Source organism: Ylistrum balloti, unplaced genomic scaffold (genome assembly GCF_031769215.1).
Source record: "Ylistrum balloti isolate Yb309-2 unplaced genomic scaffold, AGI_CSIRO_Ybal_v1 Utg370652, whole genome shotgun sequence".
Classification (NCBI taxonomy): Eukaryota; Metazoa; Mollusca; class Bivalvia; order Pectinida; family Pectinidae; genus Ylistrum; species Ylistrum balloti.
This window is the reverse complement of record NW_026782396.1, coordinates 275,058-301,886: the sequence shown is the minus strand read 5'-3', so window position 1 is coordinate 301,886 and position 26,829 is coordinate 275,058. Positions and strand designations below refer to the sequence as shown.

General features: G+C 36.9%; 1 protein-coding gene across 1 annotated transcript in view; it reads right to left on the bottom strand.

Annotated features, from left to right (window-relative positions):
* Positions 1 to 3,693: 3,693 nt before the first annotated feature.
* The window catches only part of LOC132557256 (bifunctional 3'-phosphoadenosine 5'-phosphosulfate synthase-like), a 48,360-nt gene continuing 25,224 nt past the window's right edge, over positions 3,694 to 26,829 (bottom strand). The window contains exons 2-12 of the mRNA XM_060221745.1: positions 17,436 to 17,786; positions 16,202 to 16,340; positions 15,215 to 15,333; positions 14,690 to 14,803; positions 14,207 to 14,318; positions 13,413 to 13,618; positions 12,480 to 12,611; positions 10,806 to 10,935; positions 9,074 to 9,216; positions 6,220 to 6,345; positions 3,694 to 4,443 (exon numbers count right to left, since the gene is read on the bottom strand). Coding sequence (XP_060077728.1) covers positions 4,201 to 4,443; positions 6,220 to 6,345; positions 9,074 to 9,216; positions 10,806 to 10,935; positions 12,480 to 12,611; positions 13,413 to 13,618; positions 14,207 to 14,318; positions 14,690 to 14,803; positions 15,215 to 15,333; positions 16,202 to 16,340; positions 17,436 to 17,786 — 1,815 coding nt within the window. The 3' untranslated portion in view covers positions 3,694 to 4,200. The remainder of the gene's footprint in view (positions 4,444 to 6,219; positions 6,346 to 9,073; positions 9,217 to 10,805; positions 10,936 to 12,479; positions 12,612 to 13,412; positions 13,619 to 14,206; positions 14,319 to 14,689; positions 14,804 to 15,214; positions 15,334 to 16,201; positions 16,341 to 17,435; positions 17,787 to 26,829) is intronic.

Below are 26,829 nucleotides of genomic sequence, written 5' to 3'. Positions count from 1 at the left end.
CTGTAGACCATGTATATAGAACTGTGCAGTAGACCATGTATACTGAACTGTGCTGTAGACCATGTACATAGAACTGTGCAGTAGACCATGTACATTGAACTGTACTGTAGACCATGTATATATAACTGTGCAGTAGACCATGTATACTGAAATGTGCAGTTAGAATTGATCATTTATTATAACTAAAGACACATAATATTTTATGTAAAGCCATCTTGTCACATCTCTGACAAATAACTTGAAACCAAAGCAAGGCTAAATCATGTTTGACACAAATCTCAATATGACAGTTTTGGTATAATACTTCCTTGTCTCGTGGTGACTGTCAGTATTGGTAAGTTTTGGTATAATACTTCCTTGTCTTGTGGTGACTCTCTGTATTGGTAAGTTTTTGGTATAATACTTCCTTGTCTCGTGGTGACTCTCTGTATTGGTAAGTTTTTGGTATAATACTTCCTTGTCTCGTGGTGACTGTCAGTATTGGTAAGTTTTGGTATAATACTTCCTTGTCTTGTGGTGACTCTCTGTATTGGTAAGTTTTTGGTATAATACTTCCTTGTCTCGTGGTGACTCTCTGTATTGGTAAGATTTTAGTATAATACTTTCACGTCTCCTGGTGACTCTCTGTATTGGTAAGTTTTGGTATAATACTTCCTTGTCTCGTGGTGACTCTCTGTATTGGTAAGTTTTTAGTATAATACTTCCTTGTCTCGTGGTGACTCTCTGTATTGGTAAGTTTTGGTATAATACTTCCTTGTCTCGTGGTGACTCTCTGTGTTGGTAAGGTTTTGGTATAATACTTCCTTGTCTCGTGGTGTCTCAGTGTTGGTAAGGTTTTGGTATAATACTTCCTTGTCTCGTGGTGACTGTCTGTATTGGTAAGATTTTAGTATAATACTTCCTTGTAATACTTCCTCATCTCGTGGTGATTGTATTGGTAAGCTTTTAGTATAATACTTCCTCATCTCGTGGTGATTGTATTCTAACAAGTTGCAGTCTTCTTTACAGTATATGGCTGCTGATAGGTTGTGATCATTTCTTTTAAACAAATCAGAAAACAAGGATTGTAAGAACACCTTCAAAAGGTAGTGACAAAAGCCTAAAACTGTGTAATGTTTAGACAGCTGAAACTGTAATGTTTAGACTAAAGGCTGAAAGTGTAATGTTTAGACAAAGGGCTGAAACTGTGTAATGTTTAGACTAAAGGCTGAAACTGTGTAATATTTAGACTAAAGACTGAAACTGTGTAATGTTTAGACTAAAGGCTGCAAGTGTAATGTTTAGACTAAAGGCTGAAACTGTGTAATGTTTAGACTAAAGGCTGAAACTGTGTAATGTTTAGACTAGAGACTGAAACTGTGTAATGTTTAGACTAAAGGCTGCAAGTGAAATGTTTAGACTAAAGGCTGAAACTGTGTAATGTTCAGACTAAAGGCTGAAACTGTGTAATGTTTAGACTGAAGGCTGAAACTGTGTAATGTTTAGACTAAAGGCTGAAACTGTGTAATGTTTAGACAAAGGGCTGAAACTGTGTAATATTTAGACTAAAGGCTGAAACTGTGTTACGTTTAGACTAAAGGCTGAAACTGTGTAATGTTCAGACTAAAGGCTGAAACTGTGTAATGTTTAGACTAAAGGCTGAAACTGTGTAATGTTTAGACTGAAGGCTGAAACTGTGTAATGTTTAGACTAAAGGCTGAAACTGTAATGTTTAGATTAAGGCTGAAACTGTGTAATGTTTAGACTAAAGGCTGAAACTGTGTAATGTTTAGACAAAGGGCTGAAACTGTGTAATATTTAGACTAAAGGCTGAAACTGTGTTATGTTTAGACTAAAGGCTGAAACTGTGTAATGTTTAGACAAAGGGCTGAAACTGTGTAATGCTTAGACGAAAGGCTGAAAGTGTGTAATGTTTAGACTAAAGGATGAAACTGTGTAATGTTTAGACTAAAGGCTGCAACTGTGTAATGTTTAGACTAAAGGCTGAAACTGTGTAATGTTTAGACTAAAGGCTGAAACTGTAATGTTTAGACAAAAGGCTGAAACTAATGTTTAGACTAAAGGCTGAAACTGTGTAATGTTTAGACTAAAGGCTGAAACTGTGTAATGTTTAGATTAAGGCTGAAACTGTGTAATGTTTAGACTAAAGGCTGAAAGTGTGTTATGTTTAGACTAAATGCTGAAAATCTGTAATGTTTAGACTAAAGGCTGAAAGTGTGTTATGTTTAGACTAAATGCTGAAAATCTGTAATGTTTAGATTAAGGCTGAAACTGTGTTATGTTTAGACTAAAGGCTGAAAGTGTGTTATGTTTAGACTAAAGGCTGAAACCGTGAGATGTTTAGACTAAAGGCTGAAACTGTGTAATGTTTAGACTAAAGGCTAACATGACACTACCAATAACAACTCAGACACTGTGTAGTTTAACTGCAGTTTAATTTGTAGTCTGGTATAACCATATTCACTTTCTATAAAATTCATCCCAAATCATTAAATTGCTTTTTCTTGGTATAAAAGTCAGAATTTATTTAGTGACATCATGTTACAACTTATTGTAAATAATCTCTTCAGCCATAATTAGTTCTAACAAAAGTATGATGTACCTGAGTGATGAAATTTCTGACAACAGGATTAAAAATTTGGCTCAACAACAATTAATACTGATTTTTGTAATCACTACTAATTAGAAAGTTTATAAACAACATGTGAATAAATCTTATTTTTGTAATCATTGTTTACTAGAGTGAAGGATGGAGTCATGTCATGTAAATATTAAATATGGTCTTTGATTTGTAATAATTATTCAAAAGATTATTTCTAGTGAGACACTGGTATGGTGAGCACATGTAAGGTCTCTGAATACCTGTAACTTGTGAACATGACCTGTAATATATTATTGTCTTATGAAAAAAACAAATTTTAAATCTTCTATCAAAGTGAACATCTTCAATAAAGTCTCGTAAAACACTTAAAAATAAACAAAATTTCCAAAAGGTAAATATGAATGAACAACATATGATAACTTCACAATTGCTGTATATAGGAGATTTTCTTAATTGATCCACAATGCCTGATAAAAGAAACTAGTCAATAAAGTGGACTCTGTCTAAACTGAGATTCTCTGCAATCCAGATATCTGCCTTATCAGGTTAAGTTCTAATTCCAACAATATCATACCAAAGGACTCTCTACAATCCGAAACTCTACACAAACTGGCCAAATTATTTGGTCCTTACGGTGTCCAGTTCAGACAGATTCCACTGTATAATAGTAACTCTAAAAGTCTGATGATTGTATAAAATCACAATAAAATAACTTAATTACAATAATACTTGGTCAATTAAAACAGATTGGTCCGTTAAAAATTGAGTGACTATAGTTCATTAGAAGCAAAGGCCTCTGTGTCAATAACGATAGTACATAGGTTAAAATAGTGGAAATTCACAGGAGTAACCTTTTACAGAAGTAACCAGTTAGTCACAGGAGTAACCAGGTAATCTCAGAAGTAACCAGTTAGTCACAGGAGTAACCAGGTAATCTCAGAAGTAACCAGTTAGTCACAGGAGTAACCAGGTAATCTCAGAAGTAACCAGTTAGTCACAGGAGTAACCAGGTAATCTCAGAAGTAACCAGTTAGTCACAGGAGTAACCAGGTAATCTCAGAAGTAACCAGTTAGTCACAGGAGTAACCAGGTAATCTCAGAAGTAACCAGTTAGTCACAGGAGTAACCAGGTAATCTCAGAAGTAACCAGTTAGTCACAGGAGTAACCAGGCAATCTCAGAAGTAACCAGTTAGTCAACAACAAAAGTCACAACAGCAGTATTCACAAAAGTTACATGTATTACACATGTACTGATATCAAAATGAAATCCCTAGCAACTGAAAGAAGGATTGTACCAGACAAATATCCTTTGTTCCCCTACTATAACAGTATCTGTTGTTCCCTTACACATGACCACTATAACAGTATCTGTAAACCTATATAAACAAATCACAGCCTCTGATGACCAACATGTCCCAGGTCAAATATAAGTAATCTATATTGGTAAATATGTATAATTTGGCCCACATTTAAAATAAATGTATAACACTAAAAACTGGTGACCAAGTGCAGATTCCCTCAAAAAATGTAAAGCAGTAGTAAAAAGCAGTTAAATGACCTAAAATATATTTGCCCAAAGTTTTGAGTCCATGTTTCTCTACTTTTGTAAGAGTGATTGGTAGTAATCCTTGAGGACATTCCAGGCTTTAGGTGCCATGAAGCCATCTGGAGGATTCCCTCCTTCTCTGGCAATCTTACGCATACGAGTGCCAGAGATGAAATCAAAGTCCTCCTTCTTGTCAGGATCAAAGAAAGCCATCTTTCTGAGCTTGGTGTTATATGCTGCTACTCTGAAGGGTACTATCTCCAGCTGAGTGAGACCTGGAGCCATGGTCAGAACCTGAAAACACAGAACATGTCAGTTATCACCTGACAACACAACACACATTAGTTATCACCTGACAACACAACTCACATCAGTTATCTGACAACACAACACACATCAGTTATCATCTGACAACACAACACACATCAGTTATCATCTGTCAACACAACACACATCAGTTATCATCTGACAACACAACACACATCAGTTATCATCTGTCAACACAACACACATCAGTTATCATCTGACAACACAACACACATCAGTTATCATCTTTCAACACAAGACACATCAGTTATCATCTGACAACACAACACACATCAGTTATCACCTGTCAACACAACACACATCAGTTATCTGACAACACAACACACATCAGTTATCATCTGACAACACAACACACATCAGTTATCATCTGACAACACAACACACATCAGTTATCACCTGTCAACACAACACACATCAGTTATCTGACAACACAACACACATCAGTTATCACCTGTCAACACAACACACATCAGTTATCTGACAACACAACACACATCAGTTATCATCTGACAACACAACACACATCAGTTATCATCTGACAACACAACACACATCAGTTATCACCTGTCAACACAACACACATCAGTTATCTGACAACACAACACACATCAGTTATCACCTGTCAACACAACACACATCAGTTATCTGACAACACAACACACATCAGTTATCATCTGACAACACAACTCACATCAGTTATCATCTGACAACACAACACACATTAGTTATCATCTGACAACACAACACACATCAGTTATCATCTGACAACACAACACACATCAGTTATCATCTGACAACACAACACACATCAGTTATCATCTGACAACACAACTCACATCAGGTATCAGCTGACAACACAACACACATCAGTTATCATCTGACAACACAACGCACATCAGTTATCTGACAACACAACTCACATCAGTTATCATCTGACAACACAACACACATTAGTTATCACCTGACAACACAACTCACATCAGTTATCTGACAACACAACACACATCAGTTATCATCTGACAACACAACACACATCAGTTATCATCTGTCAACACAACACACATCAGTTATCATCTGACAACACAACACACATCAGTTATCATCTGTCAACACAACACACATCAGTTATCATCTGACAACACAACACACATCAGTTATCATCTTTCAACACAAGACACATCAGTTATCATCTGACAACACAACACACATCAGTTATCACCTGTCAACACAACACACATCACAACACACATCAGTTATCATCTGACAACACAACACACATTAGTTATCATCTGACAACACAACTCACATCAGTTATGACAACACAACACACATCAGTTATCATCTGACAACACAACACACATCAGTTATCTGACAACACAACTCACATCAGTTATCAGCTGACAACACAACACACATCAGTTATCATCTGACAACACAACGCACATCAGTTATCTGACAACACAACTCACATCAGTTATCATCTGACAACACAACACAACTCACATCAGTTATCATCTGACAACACAACACACATCAGTTATCATCTGACAACACAACACACATCAGTTATCATCTGACAACACAACACACATCAGTTATCATCTGACAACACAACACACATCAGTTATCATCTGACAACACAACACACATCAGTTATCACTCGACAACACAACACAATTACGGTATCATCCAACAACACAATAGGTAACATTATAATATCAGATGTAGTGAGAAAAGTGTCACCTTTGAACCATGGGTGTGGTCAAACAGATCTCGGCTGCCATCAGGGTGAGGCATTCCAGCTGGGTCACGACCTACTATATAAAAGTTTGCTCCTGTAGACATTCTTGCTTTTGCATGCCATTGTACCTGTAAAGATATAAATACCAGGAATAATATTATGTATCATTTTCTGTCTATACAAGTAGTACCACTGTCAGGGACTAATATTATGTATCATTTTCTGTCTCTATACAAGTAGTACCACTGTCAGGGACTAATATTATGTATCATTTTCTGTCTCTATACAAGTAGTACCACTGTCAGGGACTAATATTATGTATCATTTTCTGTCTCTATGCAAGTAGTACCACTGTCAGGGACTAATATTAAGTATCATTTTCTGTCTCTAAACAAGTAGTACCACTGTCTGGGACTAATATTATGTATCATTTTCTGTCTCTATACAAGTAGTACCACTGTCAGAAACTGGTATTGTGAGTATGAAATTTTATGATGTAACTAAAGACAAACACCTTGTAATCTTGGAATCTGACCTTTCTGCTTGCTAACTTGACACTCAGCCAACACCAATCACCAAGTGTGATGTAGATGTTTATCCATTGTTTTATACTAAGGACAAGCATCATTCAATGTTTTTTTCTTTTTCTATCAAACTAATCAGTTTGGATTTCAATGCAGCAATTCTACACCATCTCATTTACGTGTGATATTCATCTTGTTGTTTTCTGCCCTAGTAATTGTGGCCCTTCTCTAAGTAGAAATCGTCCTCCTCACCCATCAAGAGTCGACTCAGTCTAGTGCCTGATGAGACAATCTACAATTAGCTAGGCTTCTGTTTCTAAATGCTGTATTGATTGTAACTTTAATGCTAGTTTTCTAAGATCAGGGTAAACTCTCAATCCTCTCGGTCCTACACATGAGTGTTAACTTGCACAGATTACTAGTAGGCATTGTTATCAGGTCTATTTCAAGAGTGTTATGAACCAGGGAAACAGTATCATGGGGAAGGGAGTGACTCCAGGGCCCATCATTGCAACATATCTGTATGAGATTTTTATATCTTAAACATTGTAGTTGAGAGTAGGATATCATTACTAAAACATTGCCTTTTTGAAAGAAAACAATGGGCAAAGAGAATGTACCTAGTCTAGAAAGTATACATCTGCAGGGCCTACATACATCATGAGTGTTGTCTGTATACATCTGTAGGGCCTACATACATCATGAGAGTGGTCTGTATACATCTGTGGGGCCTGCATACATCATAAGAGTGGTCTGTATACATCTGTAGAGCCTACATACATCACGAGTGTGGTCTGTATACATCTGTAAGGCCTACATTCATCATGAACATGGTCTGTATACATCTGTAGGGCCTACATACATCACGAGTGTGGTCTGTATACATCTGTAGGGCCTGCATACATCATGAACATGGTTTGTATACATCTGTAAGGCCTACATACATCACAAGTGTGGTCTGTATACATCTGTAAGGCCTACATTCATCATGAACATGGTCTGTATACATCTGTAAGGCCTACATTCATCATGAACATGGTCTGTATACATCTGTAGGGCCTACATACATCACGAGTGTGGTCTGTATACATCTGTAAGGCCTACATTCATCATGAACATGGTCTGTATACATCTGTAGGGCCTACATTCATCATGAACATGGTCTGTATACATCTGTAGGGCCTACATACATCACGAGTGTGGTCTGTATACATCATGAACATGGTCTGTATACATCTGTAAGGCCTACATACATCACGAGTGTGGTCTGTATACATCTGTAAGGCCTACATTCATCATGAACATGGTCTGTATACATCTATAGGGCCTGCATACATCATGAGTATGGTCTGTATACATCTGTAGGGCCTGCATACATCATGAATGTGGTCTGTATACATCTGTAGGGCCTGCATACATCATGAGTGTTGTCTGTATACATCTTTTGGGCCTATCTACATCATGAGTGTGGTCTGTATACATCTGAAGGGCCTACATATATCACGAGTGTGGTCTATACATCTGTAGGGCCTGCATACATCATGAATGTGGAAACTGTACAGAAGTGTGATAAGTATACATCTGTAGGGCCTACCTACATCATGAGCATGGTCTGTATACATTGTAAGGCCTACATACATCACGAGTGTGGTCTGTATACATCTGTAAGGCCTACATTCATCATGAACATGGTCTGTATACATCTGTAGGGCCTACATTCATCATGAACATGGTCTGTATACATCTGTAAGGCCTACATACACCACGAGTGTGGTCTGTATACATCTGTAGGGCCTGAATACATCATGAATGTGGAAACTGTACAGCAGTATGATAAGTATACATCTGTAGGGCCTACATACATCATGAGCATGGTCTGTATACATCTGTAAGGCCTACATACATCACGAGTGTGGTCTGTATACATCTGTAGGGCCTGCATACATCATGAATATGGAAACTGTACAGAAGTATGATAAGTATACATCTGTAAGGCCTACATACATCACGAGAGTGGTCTGTATACATCTGTAGGGCCTGCATACATCATGAATATGGAAACTGTACAGAAGTATGATAAGTATACATCTGTAAGGCCTACATACATCACGAGTGTGGTCTGTATACATCTGTAGGGCATACATACATCACCACTGAGGAGACTGTACAGTAGTATGATTAGTTTACATCTGAAGGGCCTACATACATAATGAGTGTGATCTGTATACATCTGTAGGGCCTACATACATCTCGAGTGAGGAGAGATATATAAATCTGTAGGGCCTGCATGTATAATGGGCGAGGATAGAGTATCTTATTATGAAATAAATACCTCTGTAGGGCCTGCATACATCATGGGTGATGGGAAAATGGCAAGGACAGTACTATCTGGGTCCAAAACATTTTCTTCCATTATAGCCTGGTGCTGTTTCATTCGCGTTGGTAGTGGTACATCATCATCTTTTGTCCATCCACCTACAGAAAACAACAATTATCAATCACTGGTAATATAATTGACCTTATACAATTTAGAAAGGGACATATCACCGATATACAGGGTTTCTGTAGCCCTTACCTACAGGACAGACAAGTAATGCAGGGTTTCTCTAGCCCTTATCTAGTTACCTAGAGGACAGACAAGTAATACAGGGTTTCTCTAGCTCTTACCTACAGGACAGACGATTAATGCAGGGTTTCTCTAGCCCTTACCTACAGGACAGACAAGTAATGCAGGGTTTCTCTAGCCTTTATCTAGTTACCTACAGGACAGACAAATAATGCAGGGTTTTTCTAGCCCTAATCTATTTACCTAGAGGGCAGACAAGTAATGGAGGGTTTCTCTAGCCCTTACCTACAGGACAGACAAGTAATGCAGGGTTTCTCTAGCCCTTATCTAGTTACCTACAGGACAGACAAATAATGCAGGGTTTTTCTAGCCCTAATCTATTTACCTAGAGGGCAGACAAGTAATGGAGGGTTTCTCTAGCCCTTACCTACAGGACAGACAAGTAATGCAGGGTTTCTCTAGCCCTTATCTAGTTACCTACAGGACAGACAAATAATGCAGGGTTTTTCTAGCCCTAATCTATTTACCTAGAGGGCAGACAAGTAATGGAGGGTTTCTCTAGCCCTTACCTACAGGACAGACAAGTAATGCAGGGTTTCTCTAGCCCTTATCTAGTTACCTAGAGGACAGAAAAGTAATACAGGGTTTCTCTAGCCCTTACCTAGAGGACAGAGAAGTAATGCAGGGTTTCTCTAGCCCTTATCTAGTTACCTACAGGACAGACAAATAATGCAGGGTTTTTCTAGCCCTTATCTAGTTACCTAGAGGACAGACAAGTAATGGAGGGTTTCTCTAGCCCTTACCTACAGGACAGACAAGTAATGCAGGGTTTCTCTAGCCCTTATCTAGTTACCTAGAGGACAGACAAGTAATGCAGGATTTCTCTAGCCCTTACCTAGTTACCTAGAGGACAGAGAAGTAATGCAGGGTTTCTCTAGCCCTTATCTAGTTACCTAAAGACAGACAAGTAATACAAGCTTTCTCTAACACTTACCTAGAGGACAGACAAGTAATACAGGGTTTCTGTAGCCCTTACCTAGAGGACAGAGAGGTAATACAGGGTTTCTGTAGCCCTTACCTAGAGGACAGACAAGTAATACAGGGTTTATGTAGCCCTTACCTAGAGGACAGAGAAGTAATACAGGGTTTCTGTAGCTCTTACCTAGAGGACAGAGAAGTAATACAGGGTTTCTGTAGCTCTTACCTAGAGGACAGACAAGTAATACAGGGTTTATGTAGCCCTTACCTAGAGGACAGAGAAGTAATACAGGGTTTCTGTAGCTCTTACCTAGAGGACAGAGAAGTAATACAGGGTTTCTGTAGCCCTTGCCTAGAGGACAGAGAAGTAATACAGGGGTTCTGTAGCCCTTACCTAGAGGACAGAGAAGAAATACAGGGTTTCTCCAGCCCTTACCTAGAGGACAGAGAAGTAATACAGGGTTTCTGTAGCCCTAACCTAGAGGACAGAGAAGTAATACAGGGTTTCTGTAGCCCTTACCTAAAGGATGGAGAAGTAATACAGGTTTTCTGTAGCCCTTTTCCAGTAGTCGACGTTTGGTGTCTGCCATCAGCAATGCATGGCCATTGTGTATAGGATTCCTTAGCTGGAATGCAAACACTGCATCTGCCTGTAAGAAACAAGATTTTTTTCTTTTAGAGATTATATTAAAATGAGGTATATGTAAACAATATCTATATAATTAATAGTAGATTTGGGAATGTGGTCTACAACACAGTGTAGGAGCTGTTGGACCTTGGCATGTAATTCAATGTAGCTGTTGGAATGTGGCCTGTACCTTAGTGCAGTTGTTGGAATGTGGCCTGTAACTCAGTGTAGCTGTTGGAATGTGGCCTGTACCTTAGTGTAGCTGTTGGAATGTGGCCTGTAATTCAGTGTAGTTGTTGGAATGTGGCCTATACCTTAGTGTAGCTGTTGGAATGTGGCCTGTACCTTAGTGTAGCTGTTGGAATGTGGCCTGTAACTCAGTGTAGCTGTAGGAATGTGGCCTGTAACTCAGTGTAGTTGTTGGAATGTGGCCTGTTACTCAGTGTAGCTGTTGGAATGTGGCCTGTAACTCAGTGTAGTTGTTAGAATGTGGACTGTAACTCAGTGTAGCTGTTGGAATGCGGCCTGTTACTCAGTGTAGCTGTTGGAATGTGGCCTGTAACTCATTGTAGTTGTTGGAATGTGGCCTGTAATTCAGTGTAGTTGTTGGAATGTGGCCTATACCTTAGTGTAGCTGTTGGAATGTGGCCTGTACCTTAGTGTAGCTGTTGGAATGTGGCCTGTAACTCAGTGTAGCTGTAGGAATGTGGCCTGTTACTCAGTGTAGTTGTTGGAATGTGGCCTGTTACTCAGTGTAGCTGTTGGAATGTGGCCTGTAACTCAGTGTAGTTGTTGGAATGTGGCCTGTTACTCAGTGTAGCTGTTGGAATGTGGCCTGTAACTCAGTGGAGTTGTTGGAATGTGGCCTGTAATTCAGTGTAGTTGTTGGAATGTGGCCTATACCTTAGTGTAGCTGTTGGAATGTGGCCTGTACCTTAGTGTAGCTGTTGGAATGTGGCCTGTAACTCAGTGTAGCTGTAGGAATGTGGCCTGTAACTCAGTGTAGTTGTTGGAATGTGGCCTGTACCTCAGTGTAGCTGTTGGAATGTGGCCTGTACCTTAGTGTAGTTGTTGGAATGTGGCCTGTTACTCAGTGTAGCTGTTGGAATGTGGCCTGTACCTCAGTGTAGCTGTTGGAATGTGGCCTGTACCTTAGTGTAGCTGTAGGAATGTGGCCTGTAACTCAGTGTAGTTTTTGGAATGTGGCCTGTTACTCAGTGTAGCTGTTGGAATGTGGCCTGTAACTCAGTGTAGTTGTTAGAATGTGGACTGTAACTCAGTGTAGCTGTTGGAATGTGGCCTGTAACTCAGTGTAGTTGTTGGAATGTTGCCTGTAACTCAGTGTAGTTGTTGGAATGTGGTCTGTACCTTAGTATAGTTGTTGGAATGTGGCCTGTTACTCAGTGTAGTTGTTGGAATGTGGCCTGTACCTCAGTGTAGCTGTTGGAATGTGGCCTGTACCTTAGTGTAGTTGTTGGAATGTGGCCTGTTACTCAGTGTAGCTGTTGAACATAGTATAGGAGATATTTTAATTTGGCCTGTAACTCAGTACAGTAATTTACCTACCTGGAGCTGTCGGAACTTGGCTCGTAATTCAGTTGGTGTGAGTCGATACTGGTCTAACCCATCATTCCAGTACATCCTCTCAATCACATCCAGTTCTCCTCCAACTAACCAGTCTCCACTCTCATAGATCATCTATAACAACAATATTATCTTTGTATCCCACAAAAAGTTTGGAAATTTCATGTGCATCACACAAAATCAGGGAAATTTTATCGAACCAAGATAGAGTAATCAGTGGCCATAGTGTCTAAAACAGGAACTCGTAATAGGAAGAAAAAACAAAGTGCTACATAGCAAATGTTGTTTTTATAGTCAGCCAATAGAAAACACTAATATCCCTAGTCAAATTACTACAACACCTGTACCAAGCTACAAAGTTGTTTGGCTTAATTATACAATTTTGATTTAAAATTAACTACAAATTTTCTTTTTCAAAATTTTCTATCCCGACACAACCAATGTCATCTTGGTTAATTCTTTTTATTTAAGATTGTCTGAGAGATTTTGAGCATTTTAATTTATAATGTACAACTGTAAGTACAATGGGTGAAAAATATTGCAGCGAAAATCCCCCTAAAAAACAGCAAAATTTTTGTTGAAAAACAGCGATAGCTTGGTTATGTGGGTTCCATCTTTGTTTATATCAGAATCAGGAGAATTGTAGTGAGGTAATACACTTAGAGAGAGAAAACAAGTGGCAAATGGAAAGCATGAGATTTCCAGCTGGCAGTATGTTAGGATTTAAACTTAAGTATCAGAATAATTTATAAGCTGTGTTACAACTAATAGGGACACTTGTATAGTTTTAAAACCTCCGCAGGAAGAAGGTGGGCACAATTACAACAATTTAGATAGAAGTTCTCTTTGTCACAAAAATACATGAAGCTTGTGTAACTTACAGAACCACTGTTAATAACACTCTGCATGTCTTACCTTTACATACGGATGGCCTTTGTTGCTTGTACCAAACTGACGACAGCATCTCTCCTCCTTATTATGCGGAAAGAACTCTGGCTTCCGCAACACCGCAATACACTTGTTTTCATAACGTAAAGCCATGGCATCACAGCCACACAGCCTTTCTTTGTCACCTGTCTGTACTGGCAACACGATTGGGATGGACTGATTAGTCACCCCACCTGTTCAACAAATACATAAAACATTAACAGGATGTGTCAACACAACAATGACTAGAAATACAGGAATCCAGAATGTCAAGATTAAATCTGTTTAAAGACATAACGTAATAAACTGAGGGAACAATGCATACGGAAAAAATACTGGTATACACAAAATTACACGAGAAAAATTCACAAAAAAAGTCACAGCTGAAACAAGGCTGAATTATGAGATGTTTCCATGAGAGATCAGATAAATACAGAGATTAAAAACATGGAACTACACAGTTTTCAAGTCAATATATAACTCAAATATGTGCCATGTCTTTAGCTTTGTATTGCAAAACCCTTGTACTTTGTGTATTAATTGGGTCCCACCTGAATTATTTGTGTTAATTTAATCTCTTTTCCTGAGGATTAGCAATTAAATACCAGTCTATTTCATGTTGTAAACTGAAATATTATGATCCAAGGGAGATCACTCTTATATACTCAAATCCTGCCAGTCACACTTCTGGAACATTAAAAATATTCTTGACAACCTTTGAAAAACTACCTTCGTTATTGGAAGGAAATGATTAACTGTTGTTAAAGCAAGAGTAATCTTACCATCCAACAGACAACCAAAGTGCTGACACTGAAGATATTCTCTCTCCCTCATAAATCCTTTCAGAGGTGATGCCCAACCTTCAGCTAGAACCTGGGTCCACTGCTTGTCCAGCTGTTAGAGAAAGTAGTGGATGTAAAGCCTATGTCTACATTTTATTCTGAATCTTTTACAGAATGAACCATATGAATGACATAGAAGGTGATAAAAGCAGAATAAATGTAGAAAACACATATATAAAAACCAATCTGCTATCATTTTAACTCCCCCCTTCTTGTCCCTCCTTCTTGCCCCCCCCCCCATTTCAGGGTACTGAAGATTTTCTCTCACTAGGAAGATTTATGACATCTAAAGAACTTATACAGAATTTATATGGGAAACTTGGTCCTAAATAGTAATATTTCTTGTACATGTAAATCTAGTCAAAACTCAGCAGGATCAATAATTGATATAAAGTATTGAGACAATTTAGGAGGGATGGTTACCTTGGTGATCTCCAGCGATGGCAGATTCTCTGCCTCGGCCCTGACAGTCTCCACTTTGTTCTCTGGAACAAAGAGCTCATGCACTGTGTTGACAGCTGATGACGGCACCACTTCCTGTCATACATCAAACGCAATAAGTCAAGGTCGTTTTAACAATCAATAAATTGGGTCTCAAACAAAAAAAACAAACACAAGAATCAAATGGAGAATCATATTATTTTGTGAGAATGTACTTCAAAATATGAAGAATTCACATATCATTTCTGCAATAAGCTTATTACACTAAATTTCCACTTAACTGGATTACTTCATCTAGTCTAACAGAGTCCTCCTACCAAATACCCCTCACCCTTTTATTCAAATAAGAAAATCACAGAAAACTTCTGTGGTGTATAAATATCTTACTGAGTAAGGGGAGAAAACCCAAACTTTAGAGGTTTATAAGAATTATCTAACACATCAGTCATCATACATTGTACAAATGATGACAAATGGTGTACAAAATGGGAGATAACTCCTACTTACTAGGTCCAATAAGTGCTGTACAATACGCTGCACACATTCATCAATGGAATCTTTGCCGGCCTCCACACGAACATCAGGATTGGGTGGACGTTCATACTTGGAATCAACACCAGTGAAACCTGTAACAATTAAATCAATCTTGGGAACTCCTGACATAATACCTTGTTTTATCTCACCAGCATGGGAATAAACCCAACCCTAACCCTTACCACAAACATCTTTTTACCAAACAATTCAGCCATGGAGTATTACCACCGTGTGTGACAAACCTTTGATCTGGAAATAATATTACCACCATGTATAACAAACCTTTGATCTGGACAAAGTATTACCCCTAGTTTGACAAACCTTTGGTCTGGACAAAGTATTACCCCCTAGTATGACAAACCTTTGATCTGGACAAAGTATTACCCCCTAGTATGACAAACCTTTGGTCTGGACAAAGTATTACCACCATGTATAACAAATCTTTGATCTGGACAAAGTATTACCACCGTGTATAACAAATCTTTGATCTGGACAAAGTATTACCCCCTAGTATGACTAACCTTTGGTCTGGACAAAGTATTACCACCGTGTATAACAAATCTTTGATCTGGACAAAGTATTACCCCCTAGTATGACTAACCTTTGGTCTGGACAAAGTATTACCACCGTGTATAACAAATCTTTGATCTGGACAAAGTATTACCCCCTAGTATGACTAACCTTTGGTCTGGACAAAGTATTACCACCGTGTATAACAAATCTTTGATCTGGACAAAGTATTACCACCGTGTATAACAAACCTTTGGTCTGGACAAAGTATTACCACCATGTATAACAAATCTTTGATCTGGACAAAGTATTACCCCCTAGTATGACTAACCTTTGGTCTGGACAAAGTATTACCACCGTGTATAACAAATCTTTGATCTGGACAAAGTATTACCACCGTGTAAGACATACCTTTGGTCTGGACAAAGTATTACCCCTAGTTTGACGTACCTTTGATCTGACCAGCTCTGGCCTTCTTGTAAAGACCCTTCACATCTCTCTCTTCACAAATCTCTATTGGTGTATCCACAAAACATTCCACAAACTTAAGGCCATTGGCTTCATGAAGCTCCTTAGCCTTTGCTCGGTCCTAAAATTAAAAAAAAGGCCACAGTGAATAAAGGGGAAAGGGTGCTTTTGTAGAGAGTGACATCAGGACACAGTGAACAAAGGGGAAAGGGTGCTTTTGTAGAGAGTGACATCAGGACACAGTGAACAAAGGGGAAAGGGTGCTTATGTAGAGAGTGACATCAGGACACAGTGAACAAAGGGGAAAGGGTGCTTTTGTAGAGAGTGACATCAGGACACAGTGAACAGAGGGGAAATGGTGCTTTTGTAGAGAGTGACATCAGGACAGTGAACAAAGGGGAAAGGGTGCTTTTGTAGAGAGTGACATCAGGACACAGTGAACAAAGGGGAAAGGGTGCTTTTGTAGAGAGTGACATCAGGACACAGTGAACAAAGGGGAAATGGTGCTTTTATAGAGAGTGACATCAGGACACAGTGAACAAAGGGGAAAGGGTGCTTTTGTAGAGAGTGACATCAGGACACAGTGAACAAAGGGGAAAGGGTGCTTTTGTAGAGAGTGACATCGGGACACAGAGATGGGAAAAGTGTAAAGATGTATCAAATGGAACCGGGACACAGTGAACAAAGCGTGCTATGGTGTCATGTGGAAAAAAAAGACTAACATCGTGTTTAATGCAAATCAACAAAGTCCAATTAGCAATAAGCTTTAGGTAAAATTCTGAAATGTGAGGATTGTTCTATAGATATGTGTATATGTGTATATCTTTCATTATGATAGAAATTAAGCTTGATATGGAGATAAATGCAAAACTTTAACATGACACACTTAATTAACAAAGTCTAATAAATTTTCAATCATATTTTGAAATCTTCATTGAAAACATGTTCACTGATGCTTTTGATTACACATTAAGCAGGTTGGTTGATTATAGCAAATGCTGATGCTACCACTGTAGTCACTCTGTTGCACAAGACAAAAACCCCACACCCCACCCCCACATTCCCCACCTCGAAGTTGAGAATAAGTTTTTGTTATTAGCTACATTACACATGGATAACCAAATCACCACACATGAGCTTACTTCTGAACAAATAATTTTATAACATATGGCTTAAAAAGTTTTGCAATAAAAATTTCCAATGAAACTGAGCGTACCTTTTCATAGGGACTGATGAAGGCGGTGATACACACGATTCCACCATCAGCAAACAACTTGGCAACCTCAGATATACGGCGAATGTTTTCTTCACGATCTTCAGGGGTAAAGCCCAGATTCTTGTTGAGCCCGGTGCGAATGTTGTCACCATCAAGACTATAGGCAGGAATACCCTGGCTAACCAGATACTCCTCCAAAGCAAAAGAGATGGTGGTCTTACCAGCCCCAGACAGACCAGTTAGCCAGATAGTGCAGCCTCGGAAGCCACCCTTGGCCCCAAGGACTTTCCCACGCTTGTCTCGGGAAACATGATTGGGCTGGAACACAACATTGGTCGCCCTCTGCACTGCCTGTAATTATATAAATGATGAGTTACTTAAACAGTGAGATAATAGTACTAAGCACAGGAAATGTCACACAGAAACTGATATCACATGTATACATACAGATTCAATTTATACTGAATTACTGACACACAGTAGAGAGACACTAGCTGAGAAAATAACTGTATGATTTAATAAGAACCTATCTCTAAATCCATATACACTGGTTCATCATTCACATTTCTTATGTTTATTTTTGTAACATACATTTTTTCCTATACATTGTATGTGTTCTCGTATTAGTTTGAGCAAAAATTCAACTAAAATCATTGTGCACACTGCCACTACATCTATATCGTACACATGTAAGTATTTTACCTTTATAACTGGGCTTGTATAGATAATATATCACCACACCTTCTTAATCTCAGTAAACATCGTGAACAGCAATACCTCTTCACAAAAAGCACTCATGCATTTTATTTTTAAGACTCTATGGCAGGGTACTACCTATGTTAAACCTTCCAGAAAACAATTCAGATCAATGTATTGGTCGTTTTTAATGTCACAACTCTACAGATCAAAAAAACCTTTATCTTAACAAGAAATAACATCAATACATTTATTATCCATTAAATTGCGAACTGCAAGTCATAAAAAATAAAAAACAAATGGTCATAAATAAACAAGGGGAGATAACTACAATTTTTAAAACCACACTGAAAATAGAACTGAGATTAGTTTCAGGTTTTTATCTTGCAATTAATGACTGAAATAATAAGAACACTTTCACTGCCTCTTTAACAAACTTCAGCCAGTGACAGATATAAAAAGCTGTTCACATATAACACAGATCAATTCCCCACAAGGACTATAAGACATCTCAATCAATACGGATCTATCGCACAAAAACATTGGACTGTAATAGGAACATGTTATACAACAAAAAGTCAAAATATTCATAGGAAAAGCCATCAGACAAATAGACCGTCACTAACTGGAATGAATTTCAGACAAACACTTCCACAAAGACTTAAATAAAGCTACTGGTAGAACATTTTTATAATTGGTTTTCTGTCAAAACAGTTTGATGTGATCTGAAATGGAAAATAAAATCAGGCAGCCTTCTGAAATCAATAGAAGCTGGGGTCGAGGAAAACTGATATCAGGGTTTTTAATGCTCCAGGCAGAGCAACCTATAAGGTTGAAGCAAAATTTCACTGCACATCAAATATCTGTCAGTATTATCTAAAGTAAAAATTAAACTTACTGCACATCAAATATCTGTCAGTATTATCTAAAGTAAAAATTAAACTTACTGCACATCAAATATCTGTCAGTATTATCTAAAGTAAAAATTCAAATTACTGCACATCAAATTATGTTGTCCTTAGTTGTCCTAATAAATATGCCTAGTGTTATGTTGTCCTAATAAATATGCCTAGTGTTATGTTGTACTTAGTTGTCCTAATAAATATGCCTAGTGTTATGTTGTCCTAATAAATATGCCTAGTGTTATGTTGTCCTTAGTTGTCCTAATAAATGTGCTTAGTGTTATATTGTCCTTAGTTGTCCTAATAAATGTGCCTAGTGTTATGTTGTCCTAATAAATATGCCTAGTGTTATGTTGTCCTTAGTTGTCCTAATAAATGTGCCTAGTGTTATGTTGTCCTAATAAATATGCCTAGTGTTATGTTGTCCTTAGTTGTCCTAATAAATGTGCCTAGTGTTATGTTGTCCTAATAAATATGCCTAGTGTTATGTTGTCCTTAGTTGTCCTATTAAATGTGCCTAGTGTTATGTTGTCCTTAGTTGTCCTAATAAATATGCCTAGTGTTATGTTGTCCTTAGTTGTCCTAATAAATATGCCTAGTGTTATGCGGCAAGCTGGAGGGCTCATTATGAACACCAGATTAGTACTTTGTTTATCTCCAGATCCTTCAATATATTGCTATACTCTTACAATACCTTTGTATATATCCAACAACAAGATCATGCCCATCAATAAGCCCACCCACATTACCTATACCTTTTCAGCAGGGTAATCAACACAAGCTATTTAACTGTCCTGCAATAGACTCACTGCTTCTATTATTACAAATCAGCCAGAATCTTTGTGTTGGTCCCCTCAGGTAGAACACATTAAAATCAGGAGCAATTTGACTTTATGTTAGGTATCGTTAATACAATATGTTATAACATTGAATACTTTAATAGTGATACCTTATACCCTCAATACAATAATATTGCTGTGTTTGTTCTGCATAAAAATGGATATTTAAACTTAGTATCTCCAGGTACTGAAATAATCAGGATTTTTAAAGTGCTTTAAATATTTCCTTTTTTATGTACGACATTTACCTCCAGTTTATATCATATTTTTTCCCTTCAATTTATTAACGACAGTTACCACCAGTTTATATATTTTTTCCCTTCAGTTTCAAACACTTAAGTCAACCAATCTCGACCTTGGGCTTTCTCATGTTTGGATAGAATTTGTGATACCTGTGTAACAACAGACTTCAATGTTCACGATTGAATGTCATCAGGATTTCTTTTGAATGATAAGCTACATAGAATTAAGGTCAAAATGTGTAACTCTATGGGAAGGACCCTACTCATATGTATTTAGACCTAGGATCATTCTCAACACAAAAATGGCTGACCTACAAAGGTTTCATTATCTGACACACATACAGATTCAAATTATTAAAATGACACTAGTTTACCTAAGGTAGTGTATTTTCTATACAGACATTGTTTTGCATTACAATATTTCAAAAGTCTCAAGTTAATTGTACTATGGTGTAGTTCTGGGTAATGAATGTACAGACAATTACATACCAGTCTCATATTCATCGTACATACAGGTGTAACAGTGACTAGTTCAATGTTTCATGAACAATTTCATACAAGTCTAGTATTTATTGTACATACAGGTGTAACAGTGACTAGTTCAATGTTTCATGAACAATTTCATACAAGTCTAGTGTCCACCTTACATACAGGTGTAACAGTGACTAGTTCAATGTTTCATGAACAATTTCATACAAGTCTAGTATTTATTGTACATACAGGTGTAACAGTGACTAGTTCAATGTTTCATGAACAATTTCATACAAGTCTAGTGTCCACCTTACATACAGGTGTAACAGTGACTAGTTCAATGTTTCATGAACAATTTCATACAAGTCTAGTATTTATTGTACATACAGGTGTAACAGTGACTAGTTCAATGTTTCATGAACAATTTCATACAAGTCTAGTATTTATTGTACATACAGGTGTAACATTAATTTTATGATCACATATTATTATTATATGTTATTATTAGTGGTACCCTCTGTACTTTATTTCTTTATGAACAGTTTAACTGCTGTACAATTACATCCCAGTTATGTTATTTATACATGTTTTAGTATAGGTCTATTGTGATAGATATAATCAGCTTGAGAAGACAGGTGTTAACAGACCTCAATTTCAAACTTCCTCAGGACATACAAGTGTAAAGTAACTGATATGTAGACAGTGTGTTTATATTATATACAGATAGTGGCTGGCACTGTTATCATGTTCCCACACTCAACTCATCTATATTCCTTAACAGTTTCCCAAAATAAACCCAATAAGTATAACATTACATTGACATACTTCTTATACAAGTTAAAACACCTCTATAAATCTTACTAAAAACGCTACCTTCATAGAAAAAATTCTTAAGGATATATAAAATGAAAGCTTGGCAGACAGTGGTACACAAAAGCACTCAGTCACATATATACAGAGAATAACAGACTTGTACACCTCCCAACCTTGTTCCATATAGATTTAACACCTTGTTATTTTAACTCTACAGAAACTACTAGATATGAAGTGTTAAACATTATTCTGTACCAGTCCACTACATCAGACTTACTTTAGAGGTAGTTAGATGATGTACAAGGTCTTACCTGTGAGGTTTTCTCTATATCTTTCATCTGTACAGAAGACAGCTGCTGATCATTGGTAGTTTCAGACATAACTGTTTTGAATCTGTGACGTGGATGTATGAGGTGACCTTTTTATATAGAGGAAACCCCCGGTGATGTGGCAGCTATATACCTAGATAGAGCAGGCAGTCAGGCATATCTGACAGTAGACGTGGCAGAGCTACCTACCTATAACCTATTATCTTAATATTGACCTAACAACAATCCTCTCACTAGCACGACCCAAGGCCTTCAATAATCCACCCACAATACCCGAATGAAAACACTCGGAGGCAGTCTACGTTTTCTACGGTTACACACGATTCATGAACCCATAATTCCTTGCAATTAGAAAGAATTACAAAAACTTTGACACAACACCATAATTAAATAAATACTTTTAAACGGTGTAGCCTATTCTGTCTGTTTTTGTCATGCATGAAAAGCTAGATATCTTTGTCATAACTTTCTTTTGGTGACCAAAGCAGAATGGGAACAGACAGTTATAATTGTGTTAACGCTAACTTGTGGTGAGGGTAATGTCTGTACCTTCCAGATAATACATCTCAAACTGAACATTCTTCATTGTCTGTTCTAAGTTATGGAATCCAGCTAGGTTTCTTTGATATATCTTTCATTGTAATAAATCAAACATTGTTTTAAAGTTTTCCCTTAACTAGTGATACTTTAGTTAGATCATTGTGTATTCAGTTTTATGTGTATAGCTTTACCTTTGTGATAAACTATCAAAAATTCTTATTTGTGATATATAAATTCAAATCATTCCAGCTTCGTCTTTGTGATATTCAGTTTTATCCTCGTGATATCTAGCTTTATCTTTGTATTATCTAGCTTTATCTTTGTATTATCTAGCTTTATCTTTGCGATATCCAGCTTTATCTTTCTATTATCCAGGTTTATCTTTGTGATATCTAGCTTTATCTTTGTATTATCTAGCTTTATCTTTGCGATATCCAGCTTTATCTTTCTATTATCCAGGTTTATCTTTGTGATATCTAGATTTATCTTTGTATTATCTAGCTTTATCTTTGTATTATCTAGCTTTATCTTTCTATTATCCAGGTTTATCTTTCTATTATCCTGGTTTATCTTTGTGATATCTGATATCCAGATTTTATATTTGTGATATCTAGCTTTATCTTCATGATATATAGCTTTATCTTCATGATATATAGCTTTATCTTCATATATCTAGCTTTATCTTCATGATATCTAGCTTTATCTTCATGATATATAGCTTTATCTTCATGATATCTAGCTTTATCTTAATTTACGATATCAAAACTTCACATGCCAGAATGGTCAGCATTACCTGGTATAAATCTACTGATTTTCAAACATAATAAATAATCACATGCTTTTGCTAACACATATATTGATTTGTATCGTCAGGTTGTATGTAACACCTAGACAAACATATTGTATCAACATAAAACCACAACACACCGCGGCAGTTTCTGTATATTCTTTACTATATTTTTACAGGTGGCCAGTTTTGGCATCATCTGATGAAGCATCACCTATAATGTGAAACCGGTCAACCATAAAAAATGTAGCAAATAAAATACAGAAACTTCAGAGGGACCTAAGAGAACTTAGCTGCAACCTCATTACACCTCCAGGTTGGTTCCAAACTTTGAACCTCATTTTATTAACATAGTTACAAAGGTTGGATATTTTGTAATTATTATACCAAATCTGATACAATTTCTTGTAAAGAAAATATAATTTTATGATAAAAGTAAATATAGCCATCTGGTATTATAAAACTAAGGAAAAATATTGACATCAGACTTAAGTTGATGAAACTATCTGTATCAACCTCATCAAAAGTCTATAACTGTGCATTAGGAGGAGTGTAGGGATATATTTCTCTGATATATAAATCAGTAGCCATCTTGTCAATCACTGTAAATAAAACCCTTCACAGTTCTGACAAACTGCTATTAATGTAACAGGGTCTACAATGTTTTATAAACTTGTGACATTGTCAACTTCAAGTTGCCACAGATTAAGAACAACTTAAAGAGATCATGGATACCACTCAAAGAAGGGAAATGGGCTGTTTCTATAATACCCAAACCTCCTCCTACAACCACATCCACACATGTAGAATATACAAGGTCTGCAATCCTTTATTGTGTATGATGTATTTTCCTTCTTACATGTAACATCAATTAACATATATGTTTTAATAATCATATTTATATCGTGAACTTGTATGTAAAGTAATAACAACTTCAGTGTTTGTATAAAGTCAATAATTAACAGCTCAGGTCCACTCACTTTATGTGAATATAACACCAATACAAGTCTATGACACTCGGACAAAGTGAACTGGGTAAAGCAAGGAGAATCAATAATCTTACCCCAGACAGTGAGGAAAGCACACAATACACAAACTTCAATATGTTAAGTATTGTTGAATGACATCACAACATTAGAAATTTATGAATTCATAAATTTCTAATTTTCCAGGCAACAATCTAAATTCAGCGGTATAAGATGTTACAATACATATATGAACTGGCAATCTATTAGTATGGTACACCTTGATACACACATAAATGCAGAACCAGCACTACTTTGGCTTTACATGGTCATACATATTCATTACAAAGACCTAGATTCAGACCTAGAATGTTGAGTACACACTCATCGCCACCTTTAATCCCCTCCATTTGAAAATACATCTTTGTAATAGTTGTAATAAATATCTTATGCACTGATAAAAATATCATTTATAAATAAACATGAGACAAAAAACTGAGAATGCAGATACTATGACCTAAACTGTTGTCCAAATAAATAAATAAAATTCACAGACCTACAGTCTAATTAAATTCACACACCTGTAGTCTAATACAATTCACACACCTGTAGTCTAATACAATTCACAGACCTGTAGTCTAATACAATTCACAGACCTACAGTCTAATACAATTCACAGACCTGTAGTCTAATACAATTCACAGACCTACAGTCTAATACAATTCACACACCTGTAGTCTAATACAATTCACAGACCTGTTGTCTAATACAATTCACAGACCTGTAGTCTAATACAATTCACAGACCTGTAGTCTAATACAATTCACACACCTGTAGTCTAATACAATTCACACACCTACAGTCTAATACAATTCACACACCTGTAGTCTAATACAATTCACACACCTGTAGTCTAATACAATTCACAGACCTACAGTCTAATACAATTCACACACCTGTAGTCTAATACAATTCACACACCTGTAGTCTAATACAATTCACAGACCTACAGTCTAATACAATTCACAGACCTACAGTCTAATACAATTCACACACCTGTAGTCTAATACAATTCACACACCTGTAGTCTAATACAATTCACAGACCTACAGTCTAATACAATTCACACACCTGTAGTCTTATACAATTCACACACCTGTAGTCTTATACAATTCACAGACCTACAGTCTAATTAAATTCACACACCTGTAGTCTAATACAATTCACACACCTGTAGTCTAATACAATTCACAGACCTACAGTCTAATACAATTCACACACCTGTAGTCTAATACAATTCACACACCTGTAGTCTAATACAATTCACAGACCTGTAGTCTAATACAATTCACAGACCTACAGTCTAATACAATTCACACACCTGTAGTCTTATACAATTCACACACCTGTAGTCTTATACAATTCACAGACCTATAGTCTAATACAATTCACACACCTGTAGTCTAATACAATTCACACACCTGTAGTCTTATACAATTCACACACCTGTAGTCTAATACAATTCACACACCTGTAGTCTTATACAATTCACACACCTGTAGTCTTATACAATTCACACACCTGTAGTCTAATACAATTCACACACCTGTAGTCTAATACAATTCACAGACCTGTAGTCTAATACAATTCACAGACCTACAGTCTAATACAATTCACACACCTGTAGTCTTATACAATTCACACACCTGTAGTCTTATACAACTCACAGACCTATAGTCTAATACAATTCACACACCTGTAGTCTAATACAATTCACAGACCTGTTGTCTAATACAATTCACAGACCTATAGTGTAATACAATTCACACACCTGTAGTCTAATACAATTCACAGACCCGTAGTCTAATACAATTCACAGACCCATAGTGTAATACAATTCACAGACCTGTAGTCTAATACAATTCACAGACCCATAGTGTAATACAATTCACAGACCTGTTGTCTAATACAATTCACAGACCTGTAGTCTAATACAATTCACAGACCTGTAGTCTAATACAATTCACTGACCTATAGTGTAATACAATTCACTGACCTATAGTGTAATACAATTCACAGACCTGTAGTCTAATACAATTCACAGACCTGTAGTCTAATACAATTCACAGACCTGTAGTCTAATACAATTCACAGACCTGTAGTCTAATACAATTCACAGACCTGTAGTCTAATACAATTCACAGACCTGTAGTCTAATACAATTCACAGACCTGTAGTCTAATACAATTCACAGACCTGTAGTCTAATACAATTCACAGACCTGTAGTCTAATACAATTCACACACCTATAGTCTAATACAATTCACAGACCTACAATCTAATACAATTCACACACCTGTAGTCTAATACAATTCACAGACCCATAGTGTAATACAATTCACAGACCTGTTGTCTAATACAATTCACAGACCCGTAGTCTAATACAATTCACAGACCCATAGTGTAATACAATTCACAGACCTGTAGTCTAATACAATTCACAGACCCATAGTGTAATACAATTCACAGACCTGTTGTCTAATACAATTCACAGACCTGTAGTCTAATACAATTCACAGACCTGTAGTCTAATACAATTCACTGACCTGTAGTGTAATACAATTCACAGACCTGTTGTCTAATACAATTCACAGACCTGTAGTCTAATACAATTCACTGACCTATAGTGTAATACAATTCACAGACCTGTAGTCTAATACAATTCACAGACCTGTTGTCTAATACAATTCACAGACCTGTTGTCTAATACAATTCACAGACCTGTTGTCTAATACAATTCACAGACCTGT